At 43.1% G+C, this 27,923-nt stretch overlaps 2 protein-coding genes across 4 annotated transcripts in view; one reads left to right on the top strand and one right to left on the bottom strand.

Annotated features, from left to right (window-relative positions):
- Nucleotides 1-15: 15 nt before the first annotated feature.
- Nucleotides 16-14,549, top strand: fam53b (family with sequence similarity 53 member B). Its single transcript, XM_046378208.1, has 5 exons — nt 16-155; nt 6,122-6,341; nt 7,165-7,219; nt 9,112-9,875; nt 13,400-14,549. Exons 2-5 carry the CDS (start codon nt 6,252-6,254, stop codon nt 13,760-13,762), a joined length of 1,272 nt encoding a protein of 423 aa, XP_046234164.1. The 5' UTR covers nt 16-155; nt 6,122-6,251; the 3' UTR covers nt 13,763-14,549.
- The window catches only part of LOC124053197 (phospholysine phosphohistidine inorganic pyrophosphate phosphatase), a 40,030-nt gene continuing 12,260 nt past the window's right edge, over nt 154-27,923 (bottom strand). The window contains exons 8-9 of one of the 3 annotated variants that reach the window (XM_046378210.1): nt 20,900-21,030; nt 154-1,470 (exon numbers count right to left, since the gene is read on the bottom strand). In XM_046378210.1, coding sequence (XP_046234166.1) covers nt 20,937-21,030 — 94 coding nt within the window. In that variant the 3' untranslated portion in view covers nt 154-1,470; nt 20,900-20,936. Of the gene's footprint in view, nt 1,471-19,515; nt 21,031-27,923 lie in introns of those variants that run through there. The other 2 variants (XM_046378211.1, XM_046378209.1) reach the window with 2 other exon arrangements.

The raw sequence follows: 27,923 nt of genomic DNA, 5'->3' as shown, positions 1-27,923 counted from the left end.
GTAGTAGTTTGCATGATATGCCTGAAGCAGGACGTGAGTTGACCTGCTTCGTGCTTTAAGCCTTGTTCTGTCTAAAACAAAGCTCAGCATGGTCCAGCGAAACTAACCAGCGGCCCGGTGTTGTTGGAGAGTCCGAGGCACTCATCGTGATGCTTGTGAGTGACACTTTTTGGTCAAATGATTAGTTTCTGTGCTAACTAACTTAGCTCGCTAGTTGTTAAAGTGTGAAGTGAGGTGCTCCCTTGTGATTTAAAAGGTGTATAGTTCGCATGAATTGTGACTTTTATGTTGACAGGCTTAATCAGAGGTTACCAGTAACAAAGTAGTTTCCTGGTGGGAACTAAACAGGGCTATAATTAGTTAGCTTAGCAACTTTTCCTTCTCATGTGCATTGCTTTTGCTATATTCCTTCTGACTTGTCTGCGATACTACTGAATTGATTGTACTACTGTATTGAAATGTCTAATGGGTGAATAAAGACTCAATGTGATGAAATATTGTAGGGAAGGTTAAGAAAACAAAGCCTATGTGAAGTTTAAATATCTCAATGCTTATGTGGAGTATTGAATGAGTAGGTCAACCATCACTTCTCATGTCTGTATCATTAATTTGTCTTCTTAATGCAAGTCCAGAAATGACATCACACTAAGCGTCATCTCAATCAGATCAGTTGACAAAGTGACCAGGTTTTCCATGAAGTTTGCAAAGACATGCCACATTTCTTGTGTCAAAAAGCATTTTATGTGATTTAGCTAGACGCCTCAGACTGGTTTTACACTCTTCTGTGGCACACATGGCAAGATAGGCAAGTGTTGTCTGAATGCTGCATACTGTGCCTGTTAAAAACATTAACAGCCACCTAACGATGCCACAGTATGAAGCGTTCATGTCATTTGGGTTCGTCTCAGACCCTCCATCTTTATGTTACAGTTTGTGCAGTTGCAGTGGAATGTTGTTGTTTTATCTTTATCTAGCCAACCCTCCCCTCAGGTATGAAGAAGAGGACTGGCTGACACACAATCCCACAGATTCTGCCATTTAAGTGCTCAGTGGGATAATAAACACAAGAGCTTGTTAAACCTGAACTCCTCAGAGTGTCCCATGGCCATGATTATTACTGCTAAAGTGGCTTGAGTGTGCATACATTATAAGTTTAAAAACAGGAAACGGGAGGGTCACTATTAAAATAGAGATATACCATTTATTTCTTTTTTCATTTTCATTTTCATTTTATCAGTTGCTTGTGGTTTTTCTGCTGAGTTCAAAATCCTGTTTGCTCTGTAGCCTGTGTGTAACATTCTGTGAGCTCCTGTCACACCAGTTTCTTTGCCAAACTCATTTCCCTTTCATGAGGGATTTTGGAAAAGGGGTTTAAGGGACTGTTTGTGCTGGTTACTTGGACAAGCTCAGTTTTCAGGGCCTTTTCCTCTGAAACTGAGAGGCATCCACCTGGAGGGCTGGCAAGCTCATCTGAAAAAAAAAAAAAGTTGAACAGTTTTAGCTTCAAGTACAAAAGAGGCTGCCTATCGGAGCTGGCAGATGATTCCTCTTTCCTTTCCATATCACTGAAAATATTTAGACAAAATTTCAAGGCTCTCTAAGATCCTGTGTATCGCAGTGTCGCTGTTATGACATTAGTCAAACATTCATCTGGAAAAAAGTTTGTTTCCTGGCTTTCATGTGTCGTTTAATGTACGTATGGTCAGTGGAAGTGCAGTGTGGGAGATGGATAAATTCCTACATGTAGAACCCTCTCAGCTCTTTTAATTATGATTGTAAGTTAATAGGGCTGTTTCCACTAGATGTGACTTCTCATTTGGATCTGTTAACATGCAGTGTTATACTGCTGTGGAAGTAGATGGATGTTGTGTCTCCAACCCTTTGCAATTAAGAGACTTTATTAGATTTAGCATTCAAGTGGACAACATTTCTCTCCAACTTGGACAGGTGTGTTGAAAGCCTCGATTACAGAGCTCAACAAAGCTCTTGTTCTGGACAAATGTATACAGTGCAAGTGATTATGTATGAGATAATTAAACAGCAGGCCTGCTTTAAAACGAAGGCCTCCTTGGCTGCCATGCATAGCCATGCTGTGCCTTTGTGTTTATGGTAAGTGGGCAGCTGCATGCTTGTGAGACCTTGGCTGTACCCCAGGCCTTCGTCTGAGGCTGATAACTACTATTGAAGCCTCCCAGCCATGCTCATTTCTGATTATTCACTCACTGCCTTGCATGTAGAGTGTGCCTCCTGTTTGACAATTTCTGGGAACATGCCGACAGCTGTGGGATAGCCTGCGGGGTACAATGAGTTTCATAAACGTCTTTTCAATCAATCAGCTGTGACAAAACTTCGTGGCACCTGCCCTTTGTGGTGCCTAATTAATGACAAAACCAACCAAGAAAGTCTCGGGTTTTAAAAAACCTTGAATTTTCACAGTGAAGATGATGCACGGTGCTGCAGAAAAAGCAGGACTGGTTTGTCATTCAATTATCTGTTCTTCATAAGGACTGCTTGTTTTTCTGCCTTTTATGACATGCTCTGTCAACACACACCCACCATTATGATGAGAAACTGCTGAGTCCAAATATGGATCCTCTACAATCCATGCAACTGAAAGAAAGTAGGCCACCAGAGCTGATAGCTCAGGGGAATCAAGCTTTTTAAGAACATGCATGTTTTCTCCTTAGAGATCTTTTTGTGGAAGAGGACAGCTACTTTTTTTTTTACCCAGCATTCCTTTCACAAGTGGTATGATGATGAAGAGCAGCACAAATCCTGAAGTTAGGTTTCAAATCGGGGCGTCTCAGGTGCTCAACAGATGCTCGGATTACTGAGACGGCCACAATCCTGGGATTGTTGAGAGCAGGACACAGATCTGACTGCCATGCTTGCAGGAATGTCAGTGGAGGATGTCTGAAAATTCACCTTAATATTGAGGCTTTTCATTGGTTTACACAGGTGCTTCAAAGCTTTAATTTAAAAAAAAAAAACAAGCATGCATGATAAACTAAGAAATAGATAGAAAACAGATAGTCCAACAATGATATCAAACACTGTTATTTTCCACCAGCTGTCTGAGTACTATAAAATGGATTAGTATTAGCTCTAATTGTCAGTCGGACACAAAGCTGCCAAATCCTTATGTAATGTTGGCCTAACTAGTGGGATTACAGTCTGAGCAATGTATGCAAAAGCTGCTCTAATTGGGAAACGGGGCTTTCATGGGTGACCGCAGTTTAGATGTCTGTTGTAAGGGCTGAGCTGACAGTCTGTAGTCTTTTTGGTCTTGCCTGGAATTTGTTCAACTTACGGTAGCAAAGTTCCATTTACAATATAATAGATCTCATAGAGAAAATGATGACTATGTTGACTCCGAAGCAGGCCTCCGCTTTATAGTTGACCCAATCAACTACGTGGTTTCCTGTCTCGTCCTATCTAGCGCTCTTTTAAGCCATGCAATAGCTTGCTATTTCCGACACCCCAAAGTAGCGATGGTTGAAAGGCTTTTGCCGACCACAAAGGAAGTGTTTGGTCCCATCACCTCGTCCAAGGCAGCGTTATTGTCGTCTCTTAGGAAGGCTGCTGTCACTGCAGACATTGTTGCAGTCAGTCAGCAGCCTGTTTGCATGTGATGGAAAGCCACGTCTGAGGGTAACGTCCTGCAGCGTTCTTCCCTTTCTCAGAGATTAGACCTCTCAGTTGTCACGCTGGTTGCTGCCCCAGTGCAGATAAAAAGTTATCGGGCTGCAGAAGCGCAAAGGCTCCCACTGATTACAGATAACGGCTGCATCTTTATGGAGGTGATTCGGGTTATGACATCAGATGACGAGTGGCGCCTCTGGACGTCTCATTTGACAGATTATGCCTTGATTTGCATCTGTGAACATGACAGTGGATTCAGTCTGAGATGAGTGCATTGGGTGCATCCAGTAAGCACTGCACTGGAAACCATACTTTGGTGTGGTGTCTAAATTTGCTTTATAGCTTTGTGTGTACGGGAAAATACAGACTGCCCTTTGCTGAAAGTTCTCAGCATGTTTCCTATTCACAAACTGTCACAAGTTTGAATGCTTTTCAAAGGCTGTGGGGCAAGGTTAGACTTTTTATAATTGTGTGTTCAACTTATGTCATGGAGCTGAGGAATGTTTATAATTATAAACCTCGCCCATTTGAAGCACCCGGCTCTGATTTATGGGATGAAAATATAATGCTTGAGCATGAGAAAGGTAATAAACTGTTTATTTTTAATAAGTGAATTCTCTGTAACTGGAAGTGATGGATGTTGGTTACAATTTAGAGTCCACAGTATCAGGCTACAGTTAAACTTTTTTACATATTTCAGGGGAAGGAAAACATAATTTAGTGTTTAGATGTTTGTTTAAGTAAACATCATGTTAAAGAGCTTTTCTTGACTTTGCCAATTTAATTTCTTTGGGCGAGGTTTTTTTCTGTGTCAGCGCCAGCTTCATCCGTCACTGAGTCATTAAGTATAGTATACAAACAACCGTTTCCTCCACGCCAGCACGTCCCTAGTTATCTCAGCTGTGTAACACAGGTCTGTGTAGTTAATGGTCACGCACAGTATAAGCTGACCAAGTCCAGCTCCAAGCTTTGATCAGTTCTTTCCTATTCAAAGGACACAAGTCAAAGCTGCCAGATGCCCTTGAACTGTGTTGATCTCCTTGTGAAACGCTGCTAAAAACATCCTTGTGTTTAAGTTGTTTTCCTGACGTGATAAGTGTTAGTAATGAAAATCATATGCTGAATGCAAACACCACCTCCAGTATGTCCGCTCCCTCAGGGTCTTGTGATGCTGCCCCCCCCCCCCCCCTTTCACGTATACACTCACACACACTCATACACACTCACACACTCCACCCACAAGCTCTAATGTCGCCTCTTTTGTTTCCCACGGTGTCTCATCTTCTGCACAGAGCGCTCTTTTGTTTCACATACCCCCCCCCCCCCCCCCCCTTTTTTTTGTGCTCGCAGTTGTTCTGTCATTCAACACACTGTGACCTTGCAGGCATCTTACGACCGTCTCCTGTCCACTGCACTTTGTTTCAATCCCCTACATGACGTAGCCTCAAGTGGAACTGATCTTGAGGTAGTAAAAAACCTTTGCGATGATTAAATAGATTTGCATCTGTGGCCAATCAGCTGTTTTACTGTAACCATGGTGCAGCACTAATGTGAAGAGGGTTGTTTTCATAACCGCAAGGTCAGCTATTCCCAGCCAGCCCCTGAGTATTCAATTACACAACTTTGACTTTGCTCTATTCCCCTCTGTGTTGCTCCAGTGTGGAGCACTTTGAGGAAACTTTCTCACTCAGATGACTGATGATCCTCCACATGGACATGCAAGAACAAAGCAAGGTATAGATGTCCAGTTTTGGAGACATAGAGGAAAGACCACTTAAAAGTTCAACTTGCAGACCCTTGTGAATCAAAGTGTCTGTTTGCTAATCGTGTTTGCTCACTCATTTGAAAATGAAGTAAGCTTGCTAACCCTCAAACCTCTTTTGAATTTCCACTTGCTCTCTTTCATTTTTGCAGAACGCCACTGAAAGCGTGCAGGAGGGAAGGATTACAGTAGCTTCAGATTCCAGACAGTTGAGGCCTCTGTGCTTTTGAATATGTGTGAGATGAGCTTGAGGGTTCAGTGGAGTATTCCAGCAAAAATCTTTTTAATCTCGATCTTGCCTCCTCATAGCTTCTAAACTCTGGACAGAATAGGCATATTTAGCAAAGTAACAGCTGCTTGAAGCATACAGTGTATACACATAAAATCCAGAAAGATAGATTATGCCACAGAGGTGGTGTGAAAAGTTTCTAAGGACACCTGATGCTCAATGACATTTTTTTGCTATGACTGTGCTGTAATTACAATCGATTGTAGCTGCTGTGAATCCACAAAGAAGGAAGGTAATCGTTCGAAACATTTTCAGTTAAGTATTGTTAGTATTGAGTTTTTCTCTCCATTGACCACATGTTTCAGAGCCTCCACCCAGAGGATCTGTTCTCCCCAGTCCAGCTGGTTTGTTCTCTGCTTATATGGTCGACAGAATATCAGAAATGTGCTGAATCCTAATTCCATGCTCATCTTTGTGTGTCTGCCCAGGACTGAAGCACATTCCTGAAGGAGTTGAGGGCTCCTGTCTTAAGCTTATGAGAAACCGGCCTGCTCACACCGTGTCCGTCAAGATGGCCGCCAGCTTTTCATACCCTCACTGGAACGCCTTGAGACAAGGATGTGCATTGCCATGGTGATCATATACAAGAAAACACTGGAAAAGAAGGGCGCCGATGATGTAACATCTAAAAGTACAGATTTGGGCCCGGTGAGAGGTTATTTGTTGCTTCTATACACTTTTTTTTTCTGTATGAAATTTGTCATATTTATATGTAACTTTGTCAAGAGGCTTCAGCTGCGCTTGTCAAGGCATCAACTCAGACAAGGTTCTGCTCTTAATCAGGAAACCGCTGCCAACCACTCACAAGTCTGTAGCCGTTTCATGACTCTACATGATCTTCTTGTGCTTTCATTTTTAATCAGAGCCAAAGTTACATTTGTAGCTTCCTTTGAGTCGAATTTGTTGGAAAATTCAAGTGTTGCCATACTGAATATGAGGAAGTAATGTCAAAAGAATTATTTGGTTGTTGAAGACTGGGCATAAAGGGGTGTTTATGTTAACCATTACTGATAATTGCATCATAATAGCTGCCAACTGTTATCAGCAGGGCGTTTGTCATCTGGTGTTGAATCCTCCGTGTTGCATTCACTTCACTCAAGAAGACAATGGAGTATTTTAGTTCCACTAGGCTGAGCAACTCTGACTCATTATCTAATCAGCATCCATGCAGTAGAAAACCTTCTTTCTGCCAGCACGGAGTGAGAAAATACCCCCACCAATGTGGACTGAGCTTGCCCTCGCAACCATGTGAAATGAAGTCATCGTACTCTTGAGACCAAGTGTCAATTATTTATAGATGAACCTCTCTGTGTTGATACATCTTCCACCAGCAAAAATGTGCTGTGACCTATACTCTCTGGGCCAATTATACATTATAAAATTTTTGTTTTCTGCTAGGTTTTGACCTCGTACTATATGTAAACCTCTTTATGTGATTTTCTGACAGTCGGTCTCTCTTGCACTGTTGCAGTTCCAGGCACAGACCATGAGCCAGGGGACGACACTTTTCTCTTGTGGACTCATGGGTAAGTGTCATCAATATACACATTCAGATCTGTAAGGATGCTATGGATCATTTCAGCAAGAAACTGTGAATAAAATATGGGCATGACTGTTCAGATACTAAGGTCAAGAAAAACTTGGCATAGAGTTGTACACAATGGCATAACCGCCCAGCAGGGATGTTAAAGGAATTGCTACCTTGGTACAAACAACACAGCACAGAAATGTCTCTTTTTTTTGGGCTACTACTGTCAGTGATTGTACTTTACTTCCCATCTCTGCATAAGACAAGTAAATATGTACTTCCGACGGTCCTCAGCAGCTTGCAGAGGCCAGAAAATGTCAGGCGTTCAGAGACAGAAGTGATCCAGAAGGGCTTTGTCGTACTGAAACATTTCAGAGGAATTATCAGCAGCAAGCTAACCTCTGCTGCATCTGGTCGACGGCCACACAACATTATGTGATACATGTCTGACAGGTGCTTCTGCCAAGATGAATGTGTGCTAATAGCTACGTAATAGCGGCTTATCATTAGCAGGAATCTCATGGCACTTCTGCATATTTTAAATCTGAGGACAAGTTGTCCCCAAGCTGAAAAAGCTGGTTGTGACTACAAAAGCACATGTGCTTAGTTTATCCAGTTGTATGAGTAACAGCTTTTACGTTCTGTTGTAAGATTAAATAGCTTTCTGTCCCTGCAGTAACTTGGCATTGTGTGCATGTAAAACTGGAAAAGTCCTGGCAGAGAAGGCAGCATTACCAAGGTGTTGTTAACACTGCCCTTTGTTCTTTGTCCTGCCTGTGCACTCTAGATGACTTTTTGGGGATTTTATAGAGAACAGACCTTTTGCATACCAGGGATGGGTAGTGGCTTTGATGTTTTGAACCTAAGTGAGAGTTGACTGACCAGTTCGGTTGGCTGACCCATTCAGATATTTAAGAGAGTTTTTGTTGTGGCAATAGCAGGTGCTTTCCTGGCATGGTAGTTATGGTGTTGATTAGTCAGTCAGCAGTGGCAGATAGGGAACTGGTCTGATACAGATTTTCTGTACATCTTCAACAAAGAAAGACATCATTATGTTTATGTTTATGATGGGTTATTCCTCCAGCAGAGATGAGGTTTGATATCAAGTCAGTTAGACATTTAGCCGTGTTCTCTTTCACAGTCAGCTGTGCGTATAGACTGTGACACTGAAGCAGTGCCTCGAGGACAGGATTTATTTTTAGTGCCAATTACACAAAGCAGCTAGTACTGTCAATACAAAATACACCTGCTGGGACCAAACGTGCTGACCCAGACTGGGGCAGTGTCATGGTTCTTGTCCATGCTGAGGCTGCCAAACCTAACCTTTCACGATCACAGAACGTTGACACTAAAAGGATTGGGTTTGTTTTTTTCGGAAGTTTGTGAATGATATGATTGGATATTTTGTATTTTTTTTTGTAAAGTTGCACTCTGAAAAAATTTAAATTAGAAAAACAACACTGAATCTGATGTATTTTTTTTTTTTTTTTAAATCTGTTTTGAGACCATGAAATAAAACACAACCTTCAACCTTTGATGATGATGATGATGATGATGATGATGATGTCACTCCTAATGGAAAATAAAGCGTGAAGTGAAGTTTTACAAGCTAATACCAGCTTTTATTAATTTGGCAGATGCTTTGTTCTGGAAGCTGCACTGCATGTTGCTTCAGGGAAATGTATTATAAAAAAGTTCACACATTTCTCATACAGTTAAAATTCATTCATAAGTAGAATTTTTCATTCATTTATTATTTATTTTTAGAATACCTTGGTTTTGCTCTTCTAATAAGCTGATAAATGACTCCTATATTTTAGGTGAGAATCTTGTCTGCCATCTCATTTTTAAAGGTTATTACATTGAAATGAATCTGGTGTTTTGTTGCAGAGACCAGCCGGTGGTGTGAGGTGGGTCACAGCTGTGCCATTCAGCAGAGGCCAGTTGGGACCAGCCTGGAGAGCCTGTGGGATGTCCTGCCTGAGGTGCATAAAAGTTCTGCCCACTGGGACTGGGATGTCGGCCCCAGTTCGGGCACAATCACCAGCTTGTTGCAAGACCTCAGCCTGACTGAGGCCGCATCCTCGCACTCCACTGCACCCCCCAGCAAGCGACAGTGCCGGTCCCTGTCTTGCTCAGATGAGCTTGGTGGTTGCCGCACTACCTGGCGCCCTCAGGGCTCACGTGTGTGGACGACGGTGGAGAAGCGGAGGTGCCACAGCGGAGGTAGTGTCCAGCGCAGCGGCGTCGGGAACACGCAGCTCGGCTTCCCGACCATGCAGCGTAGCTCCAGCTTCAGCCTGCCCACCCGCTCTAACACCCTGGAGCTGCCTTGCTTCACTCAGCGTCTCCCGTGCCCCTCAGCCTTCACCGGCTTGACACCGTCCTCCTCCGTGCCCCTGTCCTCTGAGCCCTCGGCGCAGCCCCTCTACCTCTCTCACGAACAGATCTGCCTCCCTGAGCCACGTGGGCCCTCGCCACCCAGCTCCCCTGACTCCACTCCAGAGGTGGAGCGCCGTGGTGGACAGGGGGGTCTCGCCCGTAGCCGCTCACAGCCTTGCGTCCTCAATGACAAGAAGATCGGTGTGAAGCGCAGAAGACCAGCTGACTCACACAAACAAAGGCCTTCTTTGGACCTGGCCAAGATGACCCAGGTTGGTATTTAAGTGTCACTTTGTAAAACACCTCAGATAGAAAGAAACGGCTTTGTGTTGTATTTAATAATTAAAATAGAGTGCCTGTCCTGATATCACTTGACACCTAATATACACTCCGTTAAACTATATATTTACAGTAAATCGTATGATTTATCAGAAGCAATTTCTATTGGCATATTTGTTAGTTTGAAATGACCACAGCCCTGTTATGCACTCCAAAAGATCACTGTATTGTCTTCAGAGAGACATGAGGCTCAGGAAATAGTCATGCAGACATGGAAGGTCCATTAGTCTCACTAACATAAGCTATTTATACTCTGCTGTTGTGGCAATTTGCGCCTTCCATATTGGATAAACAAACACTTCCAACTAAGGTCACGCCATTGCGTCTGTTCTTCCTCAGCACACCTCAAAGTGTTTCTGCAGGCATTGTCATTAAATGAAGGCCTTCATTCATTCATGCAGGCCTGTTCTGGGTCACATTCCATTATGTGGGTGTGAGTGCACAAAGCAAAGAATGCTGATGATTTGATCAAAGCAGGAATTAAGAAGTCAGATGAGTTTATATTTGTAAAAGAAAAGATGTTATGAAACCACTGGCTTGAGCTGATCCACTTCTCAAGTCAAGCATGTTTCTGTTTCATCTGCACATCCTGGCAGGCTTTTTTTTTTTTTTTTTCCTCTTTGCCCCACAAGCAAATGGACGCACAGTACAGAAAGTAAAATTTCACACGTACGCCAAGTGGATCATAAACACAGAGCTGGACTTGGCCCCTCTGTGAAAGTCACCCAGAGTTCAGCATTGTCTTAACAGCAGCGCTGCTGTGACACGACAAGCAGACGCCACACACGCTCCAAACCGGGACGAGGTCAGCCTGGAGAAAAGAGCCTTAGGCGAAGCAACTGACAATATTTTCACAGAGGAGCGTCAGGGTGCCGAGATTGTTAGTATTGGATCCGTCCTGCTGTATGTGCATTGTGTTCTCAGTTCTCCTCTATTAAAAGGGACTGCTGTGAGGCTGGTTCTCAGTTCAGGTGGAAGGAGCAAGGCCTTTGAAACAACAAGAAACTGTTGTATTGCACCTTTTATTTTGTTTTTATTTAGAGCCAAGCCCTACCTTCCACATTTTGTCAATCGAATGACAACAATTTTCACAGTCACATAACTGAAGCCATTCATCGGGCAGTAATGCCAAACCATTGCCAGTTGCTGCTTCTTAAATGCTATGATCAATTGAATACTCTTGGGTTTTGGACTGTTACTTTGACAAAACATGCTGCCACATTCAGCTCTGGGAACTTGGGGCGATTTTCACTATTTTCTGACGTTTTATAGACTCAAAGATAATTTGATTAATTTAAACTAGCCTGGCACTCGGCTCTGTGCCTGACATGCATCGCTATCGGTATTCAAAGTCACCTTACTATTCAAAGTGTGGTCACAGTGCTGAGGGTGTCTCCAAAGTGTCCTCTCATCCACAGCGGTGTAGTTTACCCAGGGAGAAACTGCTACCCTCTGCGTGGCTCGCTGCGGCTCCATGAATGTCAGGAAGTAGAGCAGCTGTGGCAGAGGTTATAGATCGTTGCACAGGGGAGATGCGTGTTGGGTAAAGAGATATTGATTTCTGTAAATTCAGCTCAGTGGGTGGATCGCAGCCACAACTGGGCCTCATGAGCTATTGATCAGCTTTTATTGATGGCGAGTCAAGGTCAGTATGGATGAGGAGACTTTCTGCTCTCTTCTCCATTTCAGAAGAGGGGTGGAGGTTGATAGCAGTAGACAAACATGGACACCAGCACTCATTCATGACCCTCATTATAATGTGGCACAGTAAGTTGTGTGAGGAGACTCTGTGAAAGAAAGTTTTCTTTGCCTGAAACTCCTCTTCCTCTGCAGAACATTGTCAGAGCAGTACTTGGTCCAGTTGATGTCGATGGGACTTTGCTATAGACCAGACTGCTCAGAGCCTTATCAGTTTGGTCCCATGCTCTGGGCAAGAAGCCTGCTGGTTGATACTGAAGTGGTAATGCAGAAGACAGCAGTGTGATACTGGCATGGTGCTGACAAATGTACCCGCTTGACCAGAGCCAAGAAAAACAGGAGGGCCCCGTTTGATCTACTGCTGCTTAGCGTAAAAAACTTTCTCATTACCGTTGGGTGGAAAATGTGGACCATAACTTTGGTTTCTGTATTTGGAGATCTAAGCCTTTGATGAGTGATAAATCCTGAAAGTGAATATTACTGTGGTCATGATAGAGCGTGGGAGGTATAATGCAGTTAACATGTTAAGTAATAGAAGCCTTCTGGTCATTTGGTCTACTACTTGAGCTGTTGGCTGGATTCACACACTTTGTACAGACATTCGTGGTTCCCAGAAGATGGACCCTAATTACATTACGTATGTTGATCTCCTTTAGCGCCACCTTGAGGTTGACATTTGCAGATTTGAGTAGAATGATGCCACAGTTAAAGGGACATTCTCCATTCTGGTGCGTTCTCATCCTCATCTGCCTGAGTTGTACTTTGTGTTTAATGCTAATTAGGAAACGTTAGCACACATTCTACACTGAGATGGTAAACATGGCAAACATTGTGAGTATATTAGCAGGCTGTTGCTGACATTTAAATCAAAGACCTTGTATGTTGAATCAAAAGAAGCCTAAATTAATCTATTGATTAAATTAATCTATTGATTAGCTGCAGCTGTAGTTCATACTTTGCTGTAAGCTACATTCCTAACAGTCCTTGCTTATTAAGTATTACATAAGCACACAAGTGACAGGAGGTTTTACAGAGACCCCATTCTCCTCCTGCCTTAACACCGTAGTGGTCAGGCATGGGGCAGCTGTCTTGCCTTCTCCACATTTGCTGTCTAGATTGGATAAGCCTCTGTCATAAAGCCTCCCGCTCCAGCTCGCACAGCTGTCGCAGGACTTGCCTGCAGCAGGGCTGGCACATATGGATTTGCCTAAGGAAGTTTCTGTGCTTTCCAGATGTATATGGTCATTGTGTGGTGCCAGTGAAAGGCCACCAGAGTCAAAAGGCTGACACGAGTGATCTCTGCCCTTAGGGTATCTGGGCATTTGCTGCCTTCAAGCTGGACCTCAGATCATTTAGTCCCACTCATACAGCTACCAGTTGCTCCAGTATGTAATGCTAAATTTATACCCTTGGAATCTTGGTACTTTTGTTATATTATAGTGGTTGTTGCCCAGTGTCCAGCTCTGACCTCACTGACTCACTCACACACTTTAGGAATACAGTAGAGGAATTGTTTTCATAAGATGGCTGTATGCGTTTGGTTTTGTTTTTTCCCAAGTTAGGACATGGGTCATAGTCATAGTCATGGGTCACAGTCTGATCAAGGAAATGTTTTTGATTTCCTTACTAAATATGCCATCACCATGGAGACTAGTGACTCATACCAGACCAAAGATTTGACATATTTGTTTAAGTGCATGCTTGTTTCCTTGAAAACATCAATTTTGTGATTCTAAAAAACCTTTGTGTTCTTTCACAGAAACTTAGGAATTTCCACAGCCTTAGCTGCCCTGGAATCACAGGCGAAGACGGCTGTGTGTCAAACCAGGCCTTCCTTACTCTCAGGAGCACTGATCAGTGCAACACAGACGAATCATCTGCAAACGAACACAGCTTGGAGGACATTGAGCCTCAAACCAAAGAGGGCGACATCAACAGGAACGTGTCATCAGATCCCACCATCGAGGAGGCGGACTGGAACTCCACAGACTGTGGCGATGCGACGCCAGGGATGACCAATGGAAAGGACAATGAGCCTCTGTGGGTGGGGCTTTGTAGCATGAGGAGGGACGTGTATCAGCTTGGAGGTGAGCTCGACATTGAGCAGATTGAGAGAAATTGAGTTGGACTATCTTCCTCGTGACGGGTGGGGAAGCTAATTTAGGGGAGTAAAAGTTTATCACCAGGTGGTACAGTAAACAGTACTGATAGTCTTAAGGACAAAGCAAGTGGAAAAGCTAATGCAATGAGCGTTCCAGCACTTGTCTTGTTTTTTTGTTTTTTTTTTCTCCTCATGAGGTGGAACAGGAGCGTTGTGGGCTAAAAAGCCCATTTTTGGGGACTTTGTGTAGTCTGAAGATACTTCTGCACTGTGCAGTATCTCAACTGTGTCTCAGGAGAACAAGGAAGTCAAGGAGGACTGATTCTGGTGGTGATAATCAAACTGATAAATAGAAAAATGATATAGTAATGTTGGCTCAGAGACTGGGGTCTTTAACATTTCTGTGTAACCCTGATTACCATTATTGTACTACATTTGGAGAGAATTCACAGCAGGTTTGTATAAATTCTCTGCACTAGAACGCGTCCGTTCCTCTGACCTTCTTTTAATCTTACTTTGGGTACATGACGGACATCAATGGAGACTACTTCCAGAGCTACTGTTAATAAACCCCCTTTCACTCTTACTGAGCAACAAGCTGCACGCACACACAATCTGAAAAGCATATTGAAGAGCTTAACATTTCACACAGTAACATCAGGCTTCCTACTGAGATCTATGCTCCTGTTTGTTTGAAAAAAACTTTGTGATGCTAATAGCGTTAATATTCTTTCTTTTTACGATTTGTATCTACAAAGTAATGTAAAACATGAGCATATTTCTATACAAATAAACTGTTTTAAATGTGTCATTTGTCATCATGTTATTTCTTTTACTCACTCTTAATTTCATATTTATTTCTTTACTCACAAAAATTTGGGTTGCCAATTAATTGCTAATTTCAATTTTATGCTACTTAAACTGCATTTCTGACAAAATAATTTTACTCTTAAATCTGTTCTGATAAGCATGTTTGCATATTGCATCTGTAATTAATTAATATTATTAATTTAATTGATAATCATATGATAAAAATCATATACATAATACTCTGACCAGGGCAATTCTCCATAAATACTTATACTTATGGTGCTTTTAAAGTACATTGTGCTGATGAAACTTTTACATTAAGTAAAGAATCTGAAAGAAGGAATTCTTCCAGCACTGATACTATCAGCATTAACAGCAAGGTCATTGTTGGAGACGTCTTTAATGCAACAATGCAGACTGACCCAATTAAGTAGCAGGAAAAGACAATCACAGCCGTAGTGGTGGTACTACTGATGAGCCTGTGTTTGTGTGCTGAAGCGGGGACTGAGTAGGGAGGACGCCGGCCAGGGGTGGGAAGTCCGGTCCCTGTTTCTGTCCTTTTTTTCTTTCTTTTTCTTTTTTTTGGATCACGGGTGGAGTGGCGGAGATGAGCGGCGGCTCACCCCAGAGACCTCCCTCCCTCCCTGTGATAGGAACAAAAGGGGCTTTTTCTCTGAGGAGCACAGTGACGTGGGAGGCGGCCATGAATGTGGGCCATGTGTCAGGGCTGCTGCTCCGTTTGTCTCCTTCCCCTCCCCAGCTCTGCTGCCTGTGAAAACTTGGACAATTATACTGTCTTTAACTTTTTGATTCGTTGCTCCAGTATGATTGCATATCACGTGTGCATGTTTGTCCAGACTTGCAATGATGCTTGTCATTCTTTGAAAAACACAGGGTGCCATGGAGGGAGCAAAATCACCTCAGTAAAGACTGGCTGGGTAATTTGAAGATTGCTCTACATGCTATAACCCAGGTTCAAATACCATACAGAGCATAACTGGGGGACTAAACTTGCCTACTAGTCCAATGCATACATGCATTATACATGCATGCAATGCTTTGTAATGGATTTGATTATACTGCTGTTGAATGGGAATCTGTATGCTTGCATAGTGAGGTCATATTTACGCTGCCACAGAGCTGTGGTGCATGCGAGCCACTGCTTTTCACCGGTTAAGCCCTTTACGTTTAATGAGTCGAGAAGGAAATGGGTAAACAGAACCCTTGTAAACGTGCTGTGTGGCAGACTGACACACTGAGGGCCCCCGGCCTCTAATCAGCGGAGTGACAGAAGTGAAAGGAGCCTGTGTTCTCTGAGAGGAGATAGGAGTACAACAGGCAGGGCACACCGTGCCGACGCTCTGCACTACACTCATCCACAACCCCCACCAGCACTGACACAACAGGGTGGTGGTCACCGTCAAACTGTTGCTGGAGGTTATGCACAGTCCGAACTGCTCTGGTGATGATTCACATCACATAATTTTCTTAACTACATGCAGTTGTCGGAATCTAAGGTTAACACTCTCAATACTTACTAACCACAAAGTATCATCGTTTTATTGGAAAATTCCTGAAAAAACACCTTATCGATTTTCCACTTGACAAAAATAAAAGAAACAAAATTATCCCCTAAAATATTGCGAGTTGACCTTTTGAAATGACTCTTAGTAGTGGAACTTTTGTAATAAACAAACTCAAACATGAAACTGAATCTTGGAGCTAGTTCTCTGGTATGGTGCCTACCCTCGCTCAGCAGCCCAAATGTGGTCGGGGTGAAAAACAATTTAGCAGTAGCACACGGCCACAAAACATTTCCAGTTGAGCAAATGTTACCTGCATCTTATCTAATAAAAACTGAGCAGTGCAAACTTTACCTTGAACTCTTAAAAGAAAAAACAAACAAACTAAAAACTAAATTTGTTGCTGTGCATACCGTCAAAATCGTTGCATTTAGAGGTAGCTGTCGTGTGGACTCTCACCCACACACTGCTGGATTCATGCAAGACCAAACCACAAACTGGTACAGCTGACTTTTTAAAAGTTCAGCCATTGTTATGTCTGAGCAGCAGTAGTCTGCACCCACACAGCAGAGATGCATCAAGGTCATGCAAGCCTTCTCACATCGAATGGTTGTTGAGTTTAAACCAGGAGGTGCCCCTTGTGTGACAGGACTGTATAGGATAGAAGCCTTGAGCACTCAAACTGAAAGCTTTGGCTTTTATAAAAGGTAACTGGACTCCTTCACAGGAGAGAGCCCCTGCTGAGACAGACAGCTTTAAAATTGAGGTCAGCTGTAAGCCTTCAGACCTTCTGCAGACCAGGACAGTTAGTTTACACTGCATGGTGACATATGACCACCTTTTCCCCTGGATTATACATACGCACACACTCTGGTATGACATCACAGGGTCATGGTTAGCGTCTGAGGAGTCAGGCCTCTGAGGCTTTTAGTGGGCTGTCGAGCAGGAGTCGTGTCCCATGTCAGCAGAGTACAGACTGCTCTATACATGAACTGAGACACTTCTCAGATTGCTTGCAAAAACTCTTGAGGGAGGAATGGGGTGGGGTCGGGGGGAGGCAGCCAGGAGAGGGAGGAAATTCAGGCCTCCGTTCCAAACCCGACAACTTCTGATGTTCCAGAGTCCTCCCACGCCACCGAGTGCTGTTGGCACGGCTGCCCACAAGGGAAGGAGAGTGATGAAATGTGGGGAAACTATGTGGCTTGGCGAGTAAGAACGAGAGGCCTCCACATGGGCCAGCACTGCACACACAGAAGGGAGGGGACAAATAACTTACTGCTGTCAAAACAAGTGCATGTTTCCATGGATAACGGCGCATTTGGGGCTGCAGGTGTGCAGCGTTGTCTGGTCAGCTGACCTGCCGTTTCCTGTCAAACAGGAAGAGTCAAATGAATAAAGATGAAAGTTCAAGGTAACACGCAGCTGGCAGTTGTTAAGGTGGGTAAATGCAGGTGCGACACAAGAGCAGCAGTGTGCGTGCTGTGAAAGAGGAGCCTAACCCAAACAGATGACATAAAAACGTATGCGAATGAGGGCTCAGAGACACACTGCAGCAATGTGTGTATACTCTGCAAAGATGTAGAGCAATCTCGCAGGGCCTCATTTCTAAAAGTGTCTGACTTTACTTTAGAATTAGTTTCTGAATCCCTCCAACAAATAGGGTTCAAAATTAATCTGTTTTAGTTTTCATGTTAGAAAAAGAGTTCATTGAAGTCAATGACACATTTTTAAAACAAATGCAAACTTTGTGCAAATGAGGCCCCAAGGAGAACGTTCACCCTGGATGCTGTAGATCCGGGCAGGACACACTGGTGTGTGTGTCCGTCTCCTCACACATCCCTGAGGTGTCAGTCTGAACAAGATGAAAATGAGATCATGAGCTTAATGAGCTGAGGTCGTACAAGAAGAAGAGGGAGGTAAGGGTGTGGAAACTCTCGCAGAAAGTCATAATCATGTTCTGCATGACTGCAGAAGCTACTTGGAAGACAAGCATCGAGCTGAAGTGTGCCGCAAATCAAGTAGACTTAATGGGACTGACATTTGCAAGAAAAATAGAAAATCCTTCATGTCCTTCCTGTTTCTGGATTAGTTAACTGTATTAGTCTTTAAAATCTGAAGGATGAATGCCAGTTTCAAGTTGTCACCAAAGCCCAAGGTGTCTGAAAAACTGTTAAAACCCACTATATAATGATATAACACAGAGCAAAGCTGTGAGACTTCTTTGATAGAATGAGTCAGCCTAAGAAGAGACGAGATTGTCTTCAGCCATGCTAGTTGCTCAGGGCTAAATGCAAATGTTAGCACTGCTATCATGCCAACGTTAAGCAGGTAAAATGTTTACCCTTTGTGTCCATGCTCTTAGTTGAGCATAGGCATGCTATAATTTGTACAGTAGAAGCTCACTGAAATGTCTTTGGCTATTTGGCTGACAAGTTGACATTTTTTATCCAGACGACAAGTCAAAGAATCCTCAGAGTTATTACAGTTCACCCTGAGGGGAAGACGAATTTGTGAAATGAATTTTATGGCAGTCCATCTCACAGCTTTTGAGGCATTTCACTCAAAACCACAAATGTCAACATGCCAGTGGTGCTGGACGGCAGCCAGAGTCATTAGGATTCATCCTCTGGGCACCATGAATGTCTTTTACATTGGAATCCATCCAATAGATTTTGGGATAATAGTAATCTAATTAAAAATCTAGACTTAACTGGACCAACTCTGAGCCATGACTGAGACTGGAGTACTTTTGGGATGTAATTTTTCCCAGTATTCAATTTGATATTACTACTGATATTACTCACTAATTAAAATAGTTTTCTATCATAAATTTCCATCAATTGACCCTTCAGGACTAACTTTGTTTGTTTACTTGAGAGTAAGTAGACTTAAGCCATGTCAGCAGTGAGGTTAACTGTTGCAGCACAGTGAGACAACAACACTGCACACAATTCACATGTGAGAACAAAAATGGTCAAAGGTGACAAACAGAAGACTCAACTGGAAAATCAGCAGCTTGAGTTAGTCAAAGATTTGACAGTGCATTAAGTCTGTCAATACTTTCCTGTGTCACTGAGGTCAGACATGCCCAGACGTGTCTCCTGAAATGAGGTCATCTCTATTATTTGAAAGGTAATCTTGCTTCACAGTCTGCGGTCACCGTGAGAGAATCAATGTGCTGCGCTTCAGCAGGAATATCACTGTTTACCCATCATGGCAGCCCGAAGAGGTAAACTTGTGCTAATTTGTAACTACTGTGAAATGGGTAGATGACCTCGGGCCAGGGCTGAGAGGTATGGTTATCAACCAGCGTGCTTTGGGGCATGTGTTTGTTTGTGTTCAGCACTTAGCAATGATGAGCCTGCCAAGAGGAGCTGCTGAAAACTGTGGCCTACATCCCTCAGAATTATTGCGCTTCCACAAACTGGGAAAGTGAATTCATTTGAGAGTAGTCAAATATATGTTTAATAGCTCCATACAAGGCCAACAGGCAGCAACATAACGGACGACACACTGAACCGAACAATGTGTAAGCTGTTGGGAAACTGAGGAACAGCTGCTAGTACTTTGTTGCATACATTAATATTTATTTCCCAATCAGAAATCGGAGTGGTAGGACCAGCTCAGACACAGTTTCATAATACTTCGTAGCATTTCATTACCTTTAATTGCCCAATAACATTCAAGTTTGTGTCAGCTAATGGTGAAGTGAACCAAAAAGACCTCAATGAATCATTTGGCAATCGGCTTTTGTTCTTGTTGAATCTATCTGGTACACTGAAACCTTGGGGGCAACGACGGAGAATCGTTTGTTTTACGCCCCACTTCCAGAGGCCTCAACGATCCAGCTGGCACACAAAAGCTCTGATTTTCTTTTTCTCCTCATCATTTTATTTAACCCCACTGTAGATACTGAGATGAATGCATTGTGACTAATGAGTGGTAATTAACAATGTAACAATGACAGGCCAATCCCCAGCAGAGGTGGCCTACAGTCAAGTCAATAAAGATAAGCAGTTATAGATTTATGATTCTACAATGTGATGAGAGAGCTTGATTCATTTATGTTTACAGTAGGGGGGCAACGGCCTAAGCAGAGCAACGGCCTAATTCATCACATTCGGCTAGGTTCTGCATTTATCATCTCAGAGGCCAGCTCACTTCCCATTTCCAGCAATTTGTTTTGTTTTTCTAAAACAAAAGCTGCTCCGATATGAAATCCAGTTTCAACAAGAGCCAAGGCTACGCTTTCCCCAGCGCTTTGAGACCTTGACCCCTTAAAAACAACAACAAAAAAAAGTTCTGTGACAATGGCTCAGACGATTTGGCAGATTCAGGGAGACCACAGCTGCCTCCCTTTCAATTCAATTCAATTCCCTTCTCCCCAGTACTTTATTTACTAAAGTTGTGCATGTTTTATGTTAAGAAAGAGACCAAATAAAGTAATACCAACATCAAATAGGCTATTTACATTAAAGAGTGTACATTAGAATGCACTTTTTAAATGTGTCTCTGTTAAGAATATAGACTGTGCAACACAACTATTGAGTCTGAACACACAACCTTGCTCTTCAGTCTGCAGCAGGTTACAGGCACATTCATGTCTCGAGACCTTTGAGAGAACTTTTGTAGACGTGAGTACTGCTAAGTCATTTCACTCTAGTTTGTGTGGAGCACCAGATGGGCAGGTGTTACGGGATACTTGGATGGTGTTTTAGTTTTATACTGCTTTGACAGATTACTTGAATTAACGAATTAAGACCCGACTGGAAACAGCACTCAGCCATATTAAAAAAACCAACCGGCCTGTATCACCCAGAGTTACTTTAAGTGGAGCGTTTCCATTTTCTGCCACCTTGCACTCAGTGCCTCTGATTGAGGATCAGGTCCACAGCCTGGGCCAAGTTGTCCACGGTGCCGTCGGCCGTCACAGTCGGGTGCCTCTCATCACTGGGCCTGTGGGAGGAAATGCAAAAGCACACACTTAAAGATACGCAGCACAGGAAGAAACAGGAACAAACAGCCGACTCCATAAACAAGAAGGACAAGCATTTTGATCCTATCAGCCACATTAACAATACTGAAATGTATAAACTGGAACAGAGCAGGACATGATGCTCTGAGATTCAGGGAAGGCAAGTTTGAACAAGAAGAACTACTCTACAAGCTGTCTTGGGAAGGTTTTGGCAATAAGTATTGTCTGTGTCCTCTGTGAATGAATAAAACAACTCACTTCTGAGCAACAACAAGAAGCTGAAAATTAAAGATTTTCCAGTGAATTTTTGCTGTGTTGATATCCTCACACTTAAAGGTGTCTGTGCATCTGCTTGCCAAAAGCCCCAGCAGGCTTAGCGCATGTTTTGTGTCTCTCTCACCAGCTGTCATACTGTTCCAGCTTTTCTAATACATCTGAAGGCGACTAAAAACAGAACAACCGGGGACCTGACTGACAAGTGTTAATTCCATAACAACCCATTTCTTAAAATAACACCAAGAAATTTATTTGACAACTTAGGCCAGTGGTTTGCAACCTGAATGTGGGAACCAGAGAGAAAGGTAAGATCTCAACTATTAGATGGACTCCTATGAAATTTAGTACAAATATGTACGGTGCCCAGAGGATGAACCTTAATGATTCCACTTACTTTTCATACAGCACCACCGGCAGGTCAAACTTTTCCCTGAACCAGTAAAATATCCTCTATTAGACATGCTAAAAATGATTCCAGCTAGTGTTAGCATTGTCATTGTGTGCATGTTCCTTATCAAACACTGCTTAGTTTTAAAATGTATTCAATATGTCTGAGAGGGAGGGAAAAAAACTCCCTCTTTGCTTTAACTGCTCATGTTTATCATTTGATGTAAACAGATATTGTATACAACTTTTCAAGTATACATATAATGTCATATGGAAGGCTCTGCTTCTGACAAGTGAATATTGTCTTCACCAAAAAAAAAAAAAAAAAATCAATGAAGGCAATGATCACAGGCAAAACCAACCATCTAAAATTACTGACCAAGGCTGTCATCATAATTTTGTCTCAACCTGGCCTCACAAATAGTTAAATAATAGGTAGGAGGCATAGGCCAGCCTATCCTACTCCTAAGCTGCTGCCATTGTTTGGCTCAGGGCCCAGTGAATGGTGCAGATAGGCCTGTTTAATCAGCTGGCAGGGGAAATGTGATCCATTTGGCGTGGCACCAGACCCAGAACGGGATGCAGGACCCTTTTCCTCCCCATCACATCAAAAGACTGAGACGCCCCCTTCATTCATCTGCAGGACTGCCCAGGACTCCTGCTCATTTATGAAGTGGTGCCTATAGACCTCAGCCCCCCCCTCCTCCTTCTCGGGCTGCCTTGACCAGGCTCTGTGAGCCGCCTCTGTTCCCCAGTCACGGGTTGGAGCTCCAGATGGGGAGGCTTTGTCTGGCCCAGGGTTGTGCGGCACACACACCACCATTAATCCTGCCCTCTGAGAGCTTGCAGAGGACCATGGCAAATATTTGTGAGCCGCCCAAGTGTAGCATCAGAAAGAGGAGGCCGGTGGGGTGGAGTGGGGGATGGGGGTGAGAGAGGTGTTGAATACTGAAGCCGCGGTGAATACGGAGAAGCGGTGCCATGTGTTTACGCATATCTGTCAGCCACCAGTGCTTGGGTTATGTGAGCTGCTTCACTAATGGTCTGAGTGTTATGTCTCCTGTGCTGGAGATTACACCCACACCCTTTTCTGCCTGAGGACTGATTGAGTTCACACACGCACATATAGGCACGAACACACAAGTTAGTCACGTGGCTCTTATGTTTCAAGCGGCCAAGCCAAACAGCATCGATCAGGCTGTCTGTCCAACCTGATGCTCCTTCAAATCTCCCATGGCCTCTGCCTTTCACATATGCACACATGTGTGTAGTCATTTTGCTGCTTTCCTCGCATTGCCATGAATAATGAAGGAGTAACCAGGTCAATGTGACCATGCAAAATTCAGCACAACGCAGCTAGTGTTACCGATGAGGTAATGTGCAGCTCGCTGCGTGTACATCGGGTCAATGCAATATCAATACACATGAAGAGTCTCATGGACACAGCGCAGCCTTCATGAGGGGATGAGGTCAGCCATGAGGTAGGAAGTGGGAAGCAGCCAAGAATTTTGTTAAACACAGCTGCCACCATGCTGAAAAACTTCACCACAGAGTTGGTCAAAGATCTCAATGATAGATGGATTTTGATTGCGGAGCAACAATTAGTAGATTCATGGGTTTGCTATTTGGCAGAAATTAACAAACGATGATTTTGATAATTAATCTTTCAAGTAGCTCGTCAACCAAAATGCCAAACATCCCTTTGGTCCTTGCTTGGTCCACAAATGTGAGAAGCTGCTGCTTTTTCCTGTTTTAAAACATTGAATCTTTGTTTTAAACTGCTGGTTGGACCTTGGAATCTGGGAACTAGCAAAGAGCACACTGTACTCCTCTAATCCCCTACAACAGCTATGACACGACAGTGGATTTAACAGTTGTGCGAGTTGGACACGAGAACACGGGTATCGTGTATATGCTGCTCAGGCAATATAAGATTATAGTGACTTACGAGTGTCATATGGATAGAAACACAACACGATACTTGGCTCTATAAACCATGGAGATACATTTTTATAAGGACAGGCCTTGCCTCCATGAAATGAAAGTGGATACGAATGACTCATACAGTGAGCGTACTTGTCAGTGAAAGTCAGCTGTGTGCCAAAGACAGTGAGGGATGTGTGTGTGTGATACAAAAATAAAGGAAAAGAGGGTTATCAAGGTAGCTCACCGCAGGGTAAAAAGGCCTGGCAACCTTCCCATCAGATAATGCTTAACACACTGGTACATACACCAAGACACACACATGTGCAGAGAAGGAAGCAAAACTGTCACATGCGCTCAATTTCGATTTGCACTTCTCTCTCACCCTTTCCACCTTTGCTGAGTATGCCTTTCGCTTGACACAGTGCAGATAAAGCAGATAAGGCATACATGAAGGCAGAGATGAAAAGTTCAACCTCAGCCAACTGTACATAACGCTCATCTTGTTTTTTTGGAAACTTTAAGAGCTTTAAAAAAAACTTGCCTCCTCATGGGAACATTTAACTTAGCAGCTAAAAACTAAATTCACTGCCAAAAAGATGGTTCCCACGAGACCGCAGTTAGCATTTGTTAGTGATGGCAGTTAGTTCTTTGAGGTTTTAAAATAATAAGGGACAAGTTGCAGACTTCAAAAGAGACCTGAAGTACATGTGCACTACATGAAATAAAACTGAACGCATACAGTAACTTTGTGAAACTGTATAAAAATGAGGAACCGCATGAAAGCTAACCAACAAGGATATGACAATGACAAATGCAAGCAGGCAGGCAACTTCATACGACTTAGCAGTTATTTAAAATCAGACTTCCTTACAATTTTTTAGGTTAAAAGTTTTCATGATGTTATTTCCTTGGTGTAACATCCTCTGCCCGAAATAAATAAAAACTCCAACGCCCCATGAATTATGTAATGAGTGCCGTCCCCTGGCTTTGCGGTTAGGACTCATAAAACAGCCAGCGAGAGAAGGAAAACCCATCAGGCCAGTTTATCGTGTAGTTTATCGTGCCTTTGTCATACCAGGCGACTAAAGGCACTATCAGCCAAAACACTAGATGTTCTCACACTAAAGCAGACTATATAACCTCAGCCCGAAGGAGAACACGGCCTTACGGTAACTATAACCTTTATGTTCATCCAAGCCTTGTGGGTGACATAAGATACTAACCCAAGACAAAGCTTTCTCTCCTCACCCCGAGGGGAAGAGAAGGATCGTTAACTGCGTGCGTTTGCTGCTGCTCGGTGATGTTGCAGGAGTCGTGGCCTTGAGGGTGAGAATGTGATCGCGGTTTGACTGCGCTGTTATAAATAAAAGGTCATGGGAGAGATTGATGGGGTATCAGGATCCTCAAAAAGGCGACGACTCCGGCCAGCTGAAATGTTCCAGCCTGGTTTTACCATCATTAGCTTCACTTTTCCTCTCTCTCTCTCTCTTTCACCTGATATTTACAGAACTGCAACAAGACCCTGATAACTCCCATTAAAAAAATACAGCTGCAACCTCTTACAAAAAAGCAGCCCAACTGGAGTGTGGAAACCACCACGTTACGTGCATGTTATGGCAACAGAGATGACAGATGCTAAGCTGAAGCTTTCACATCCTCTGCTGAGCTTGTGGCCATGCAAGAGCCATTATCACTTCACTGTACAAAAGTACGTATGATGCTGAGTCATGATCTGCAGTATGGTTTTCACACTTAAGCACACAAATGATCAACGGTTCTTTCCAATCGAGCAGGACACAAAAGGGGATTCCCTGGTTGCAGTATGAAGAGCCACATGAGTGTTTCCGTGTGTTTGTTAATGTGTGTGTGACAGAGAGAAAGAGTGAGATATTGTCCCGAACTCTCAAAACCAACACACTAAAAAAACTTTCTGTCTTACCAAACCACACCATGCATCTGAGACAAAACAAACAGGACGTGAGCCATAAACCTTAACTTTCTGTCGCTGGTGTTTTTGGACATTTTAGGTCCTTAACTATACATCTTGTATACATTATGGATCGCAATATCAAATGCCTGTTTGATGAGATTTGTTTTTTTAAAATTTCCACTCTACACATGAAGATCAAGTACCCAGACTGCTGAAACAGCCTCTTGATCAGCAGCACCTTGGACAATTTGTACTACTACTCTTTGAACACAAGCAAGATTATTTCCCTGCAGTCATGTGCACTGTGATGGATAACTGAACGGGTTTCACGAGTCAGCTGATCTCTGGTGTTTACTATTCCTCCTCTGCAGCACTACAATATTAGCATACAAACCTCAGATTATAATGGGCAGACTGCTACTATACATGTGGGATAAAAAAAAAAAAAAGTTGTTTATGTTGCTTCACGGCTCCAGAGGGGACTGCATGAAATCTGATAAATTGTCACTTGAGGCTACATTAGCTGCCACCAGCACAACACACCTGAGTCTCTGATTGAACTGACACAGTCAAGTTGCACTGTGGGTCATGCAGGTGCCAGATTGTGACAAGGAAGATGTAGATATAGAATAAAAGGATGATTTCTCTCTGCAACTGTTCACAGTGAATCCTCATGGTTTTAGGAGAGTAATTCTAAATTGGTGTAGTACTCAAAAACTTAGAGTTAACATTTCATTGTCAAAAAGTCATCACAGAGCTTAAGACTGTTTCAACTCATAAGAATCTTGTTTATGTAATTCCCCTCATCATTTGACAGCTGTTCTTTCAGAGCTGTGCTCAATATGCACAGCTTCATGTGACCCAGATCTAACCACACTCTTTCAATCACCATTTTATTATTAGCAGTGCTGCTGATGACTTGCTGAGCCCCTGTTTGTGTGTGTGTGTCTGTATCTCACTGTGCAGGAGTGTTTTGTTAGAGGCAAGGGACTGCTGAGTCACCTGCTCCTGGTACAGCGAATGCAAACACATGCGCAAGGAGACAAACACATACACACAAACCATTAGGAGAAAAAAATGGTTCCAGCAGAAACCAGGCGAGGGTCCAATTCCCCCCTCTAGCCAAGCAGCCTGTCTATTGGTAATTGCAAGAGAGACTGGATCCCCATTGAAACGACTATGGGCCTGTGTTCATGTATTTAAGAGGCAGTGCTATGTTTCAGCCTGCCATCTGTGGGCTTTAGCTCTGTGATTCTCTCTCACTCTCACTCCTTTTCTTTCTTTCTGTTTCTCTCTCTCTCTCTCTCTCTCTCTCAGGGGTGGAAAAGTACCATTGAGGGACTCAGTGGCCAAAGCCTGCCCAGCTCCATTGTCTCGCCGTGGGAGTCTAGTCTCACTGTGAAAAAAGCTCTGGTTAATTATTAATATCTCATTGACTTATAACGCACGGCAGGCTTTAGAGGAGCCTGCAGGCAAAGGAAGCCGTCACTCCGGGGTGGTGAGCGATGGCAGGCCAGGCCCAGGCACCCAGTGGAGTGCCACGAAGCTCTTTAACGTCTTTGTACAGCTATGGTCACGTCCATCTAGAATCTACACAATCTGCGACGCCCTGTTATGTTCTGATCTGATGCTTATCTGAACCAAACAAAAGGTTCAAAACATAGCTTGAATGAAAGAGAACAAGATGTTGTAGACTTAAGTCTCACTTTATCCTTTCTACTCTCATTTTAGCCTTGTTGTTCTGTGCTCAGATCTTCCATGTTTAAAGTGTGATCATAAAATTACCTCCCATTAAATATAACCTGCTCAGGGACGCTCTTGATCTCAAATACTAAGCTCCTGTTGGCTTGAAAGATGTTGCAGCTTGCTCCATAACAAATGACAGCAGCCTTGATCAACATGGTTTCACAGGAGTTTCAACGGATTTCAACAGTGAGCCAGTTATGAAACCAAGTTTTGAAAAGTGCAGCTTCTCAAACCACTACAGCAGCTGACTACAGCATTTCAAATGCTCATTTGTTCATGTGATAGCAGCTATATTCCAAATATATTCCAAAAAATAGATGACAATATTCTAAAATAAACAGTCTCTGTCATTATAAAGATCAACTGTTTCTCTGTGCACACCATTATGTTTGCTAACCGTAAATAACCCTTAATTGTTAACCATGCTAGCAACAAAATGAAATGAAGCTGTGTTTAGCCATATTGTGGCAAAATAAACTGACATGGACAGCGGAATAGTGGAATATGCTGCAGAAGTTGTTGGAGAAATTTCTTTGGATATTCTAGACTCATTTGTCTTGTTTTGTGACAGGTATGAATCCACACTAACTACAGCTGTCATCCTCTGTG

The sequence above is a fragment of the Scatophagus argus genome, chromosome 21 (genome assembly GCF_020382885.2).
Source record: "Scatophagus argus isolate fScaArg1 chromosome 21, fScaArg1.pri, whole genome shotgun sequence".
Classification (NCBI taxonomy): domain Eukaryota; kingdom Metazoa; phylum Chordata; class Actinopteri; family Scatophagidae; genus Scatophagus; species Scatophagus argus.
This window is presented reverse-complemented; position numbering and strand designations above follow the sequence as displayed.

What these genes read in the sequence shown, in the direction of transcription:
- fam53b (XM_046378208.1), top strand. Translation starts at nt 6,252, where the DNA reads ATGTGCATTGCCATGGTGATCATATACAAGAAAACACTGGAAAAGAAG. An exon ending in TTTCTCTTGTGGACTCATGG is followed by an intron (nt 7,220 to 9,111) that starts GTAAGTGTCATC and finishes GTTTTGTTGCAG; the next exon opens with AGACCAGCCGGTGGTGTGAG. An exon ending in ACCTGGCCAAGATGACCCAG is followed by an intron (nt 9,876 to 13,399) that starts GTTGGTATTTAA and finishes GTTCTTTCACAG; the next exon opens with AAACTTAGGAATTTCCACAG.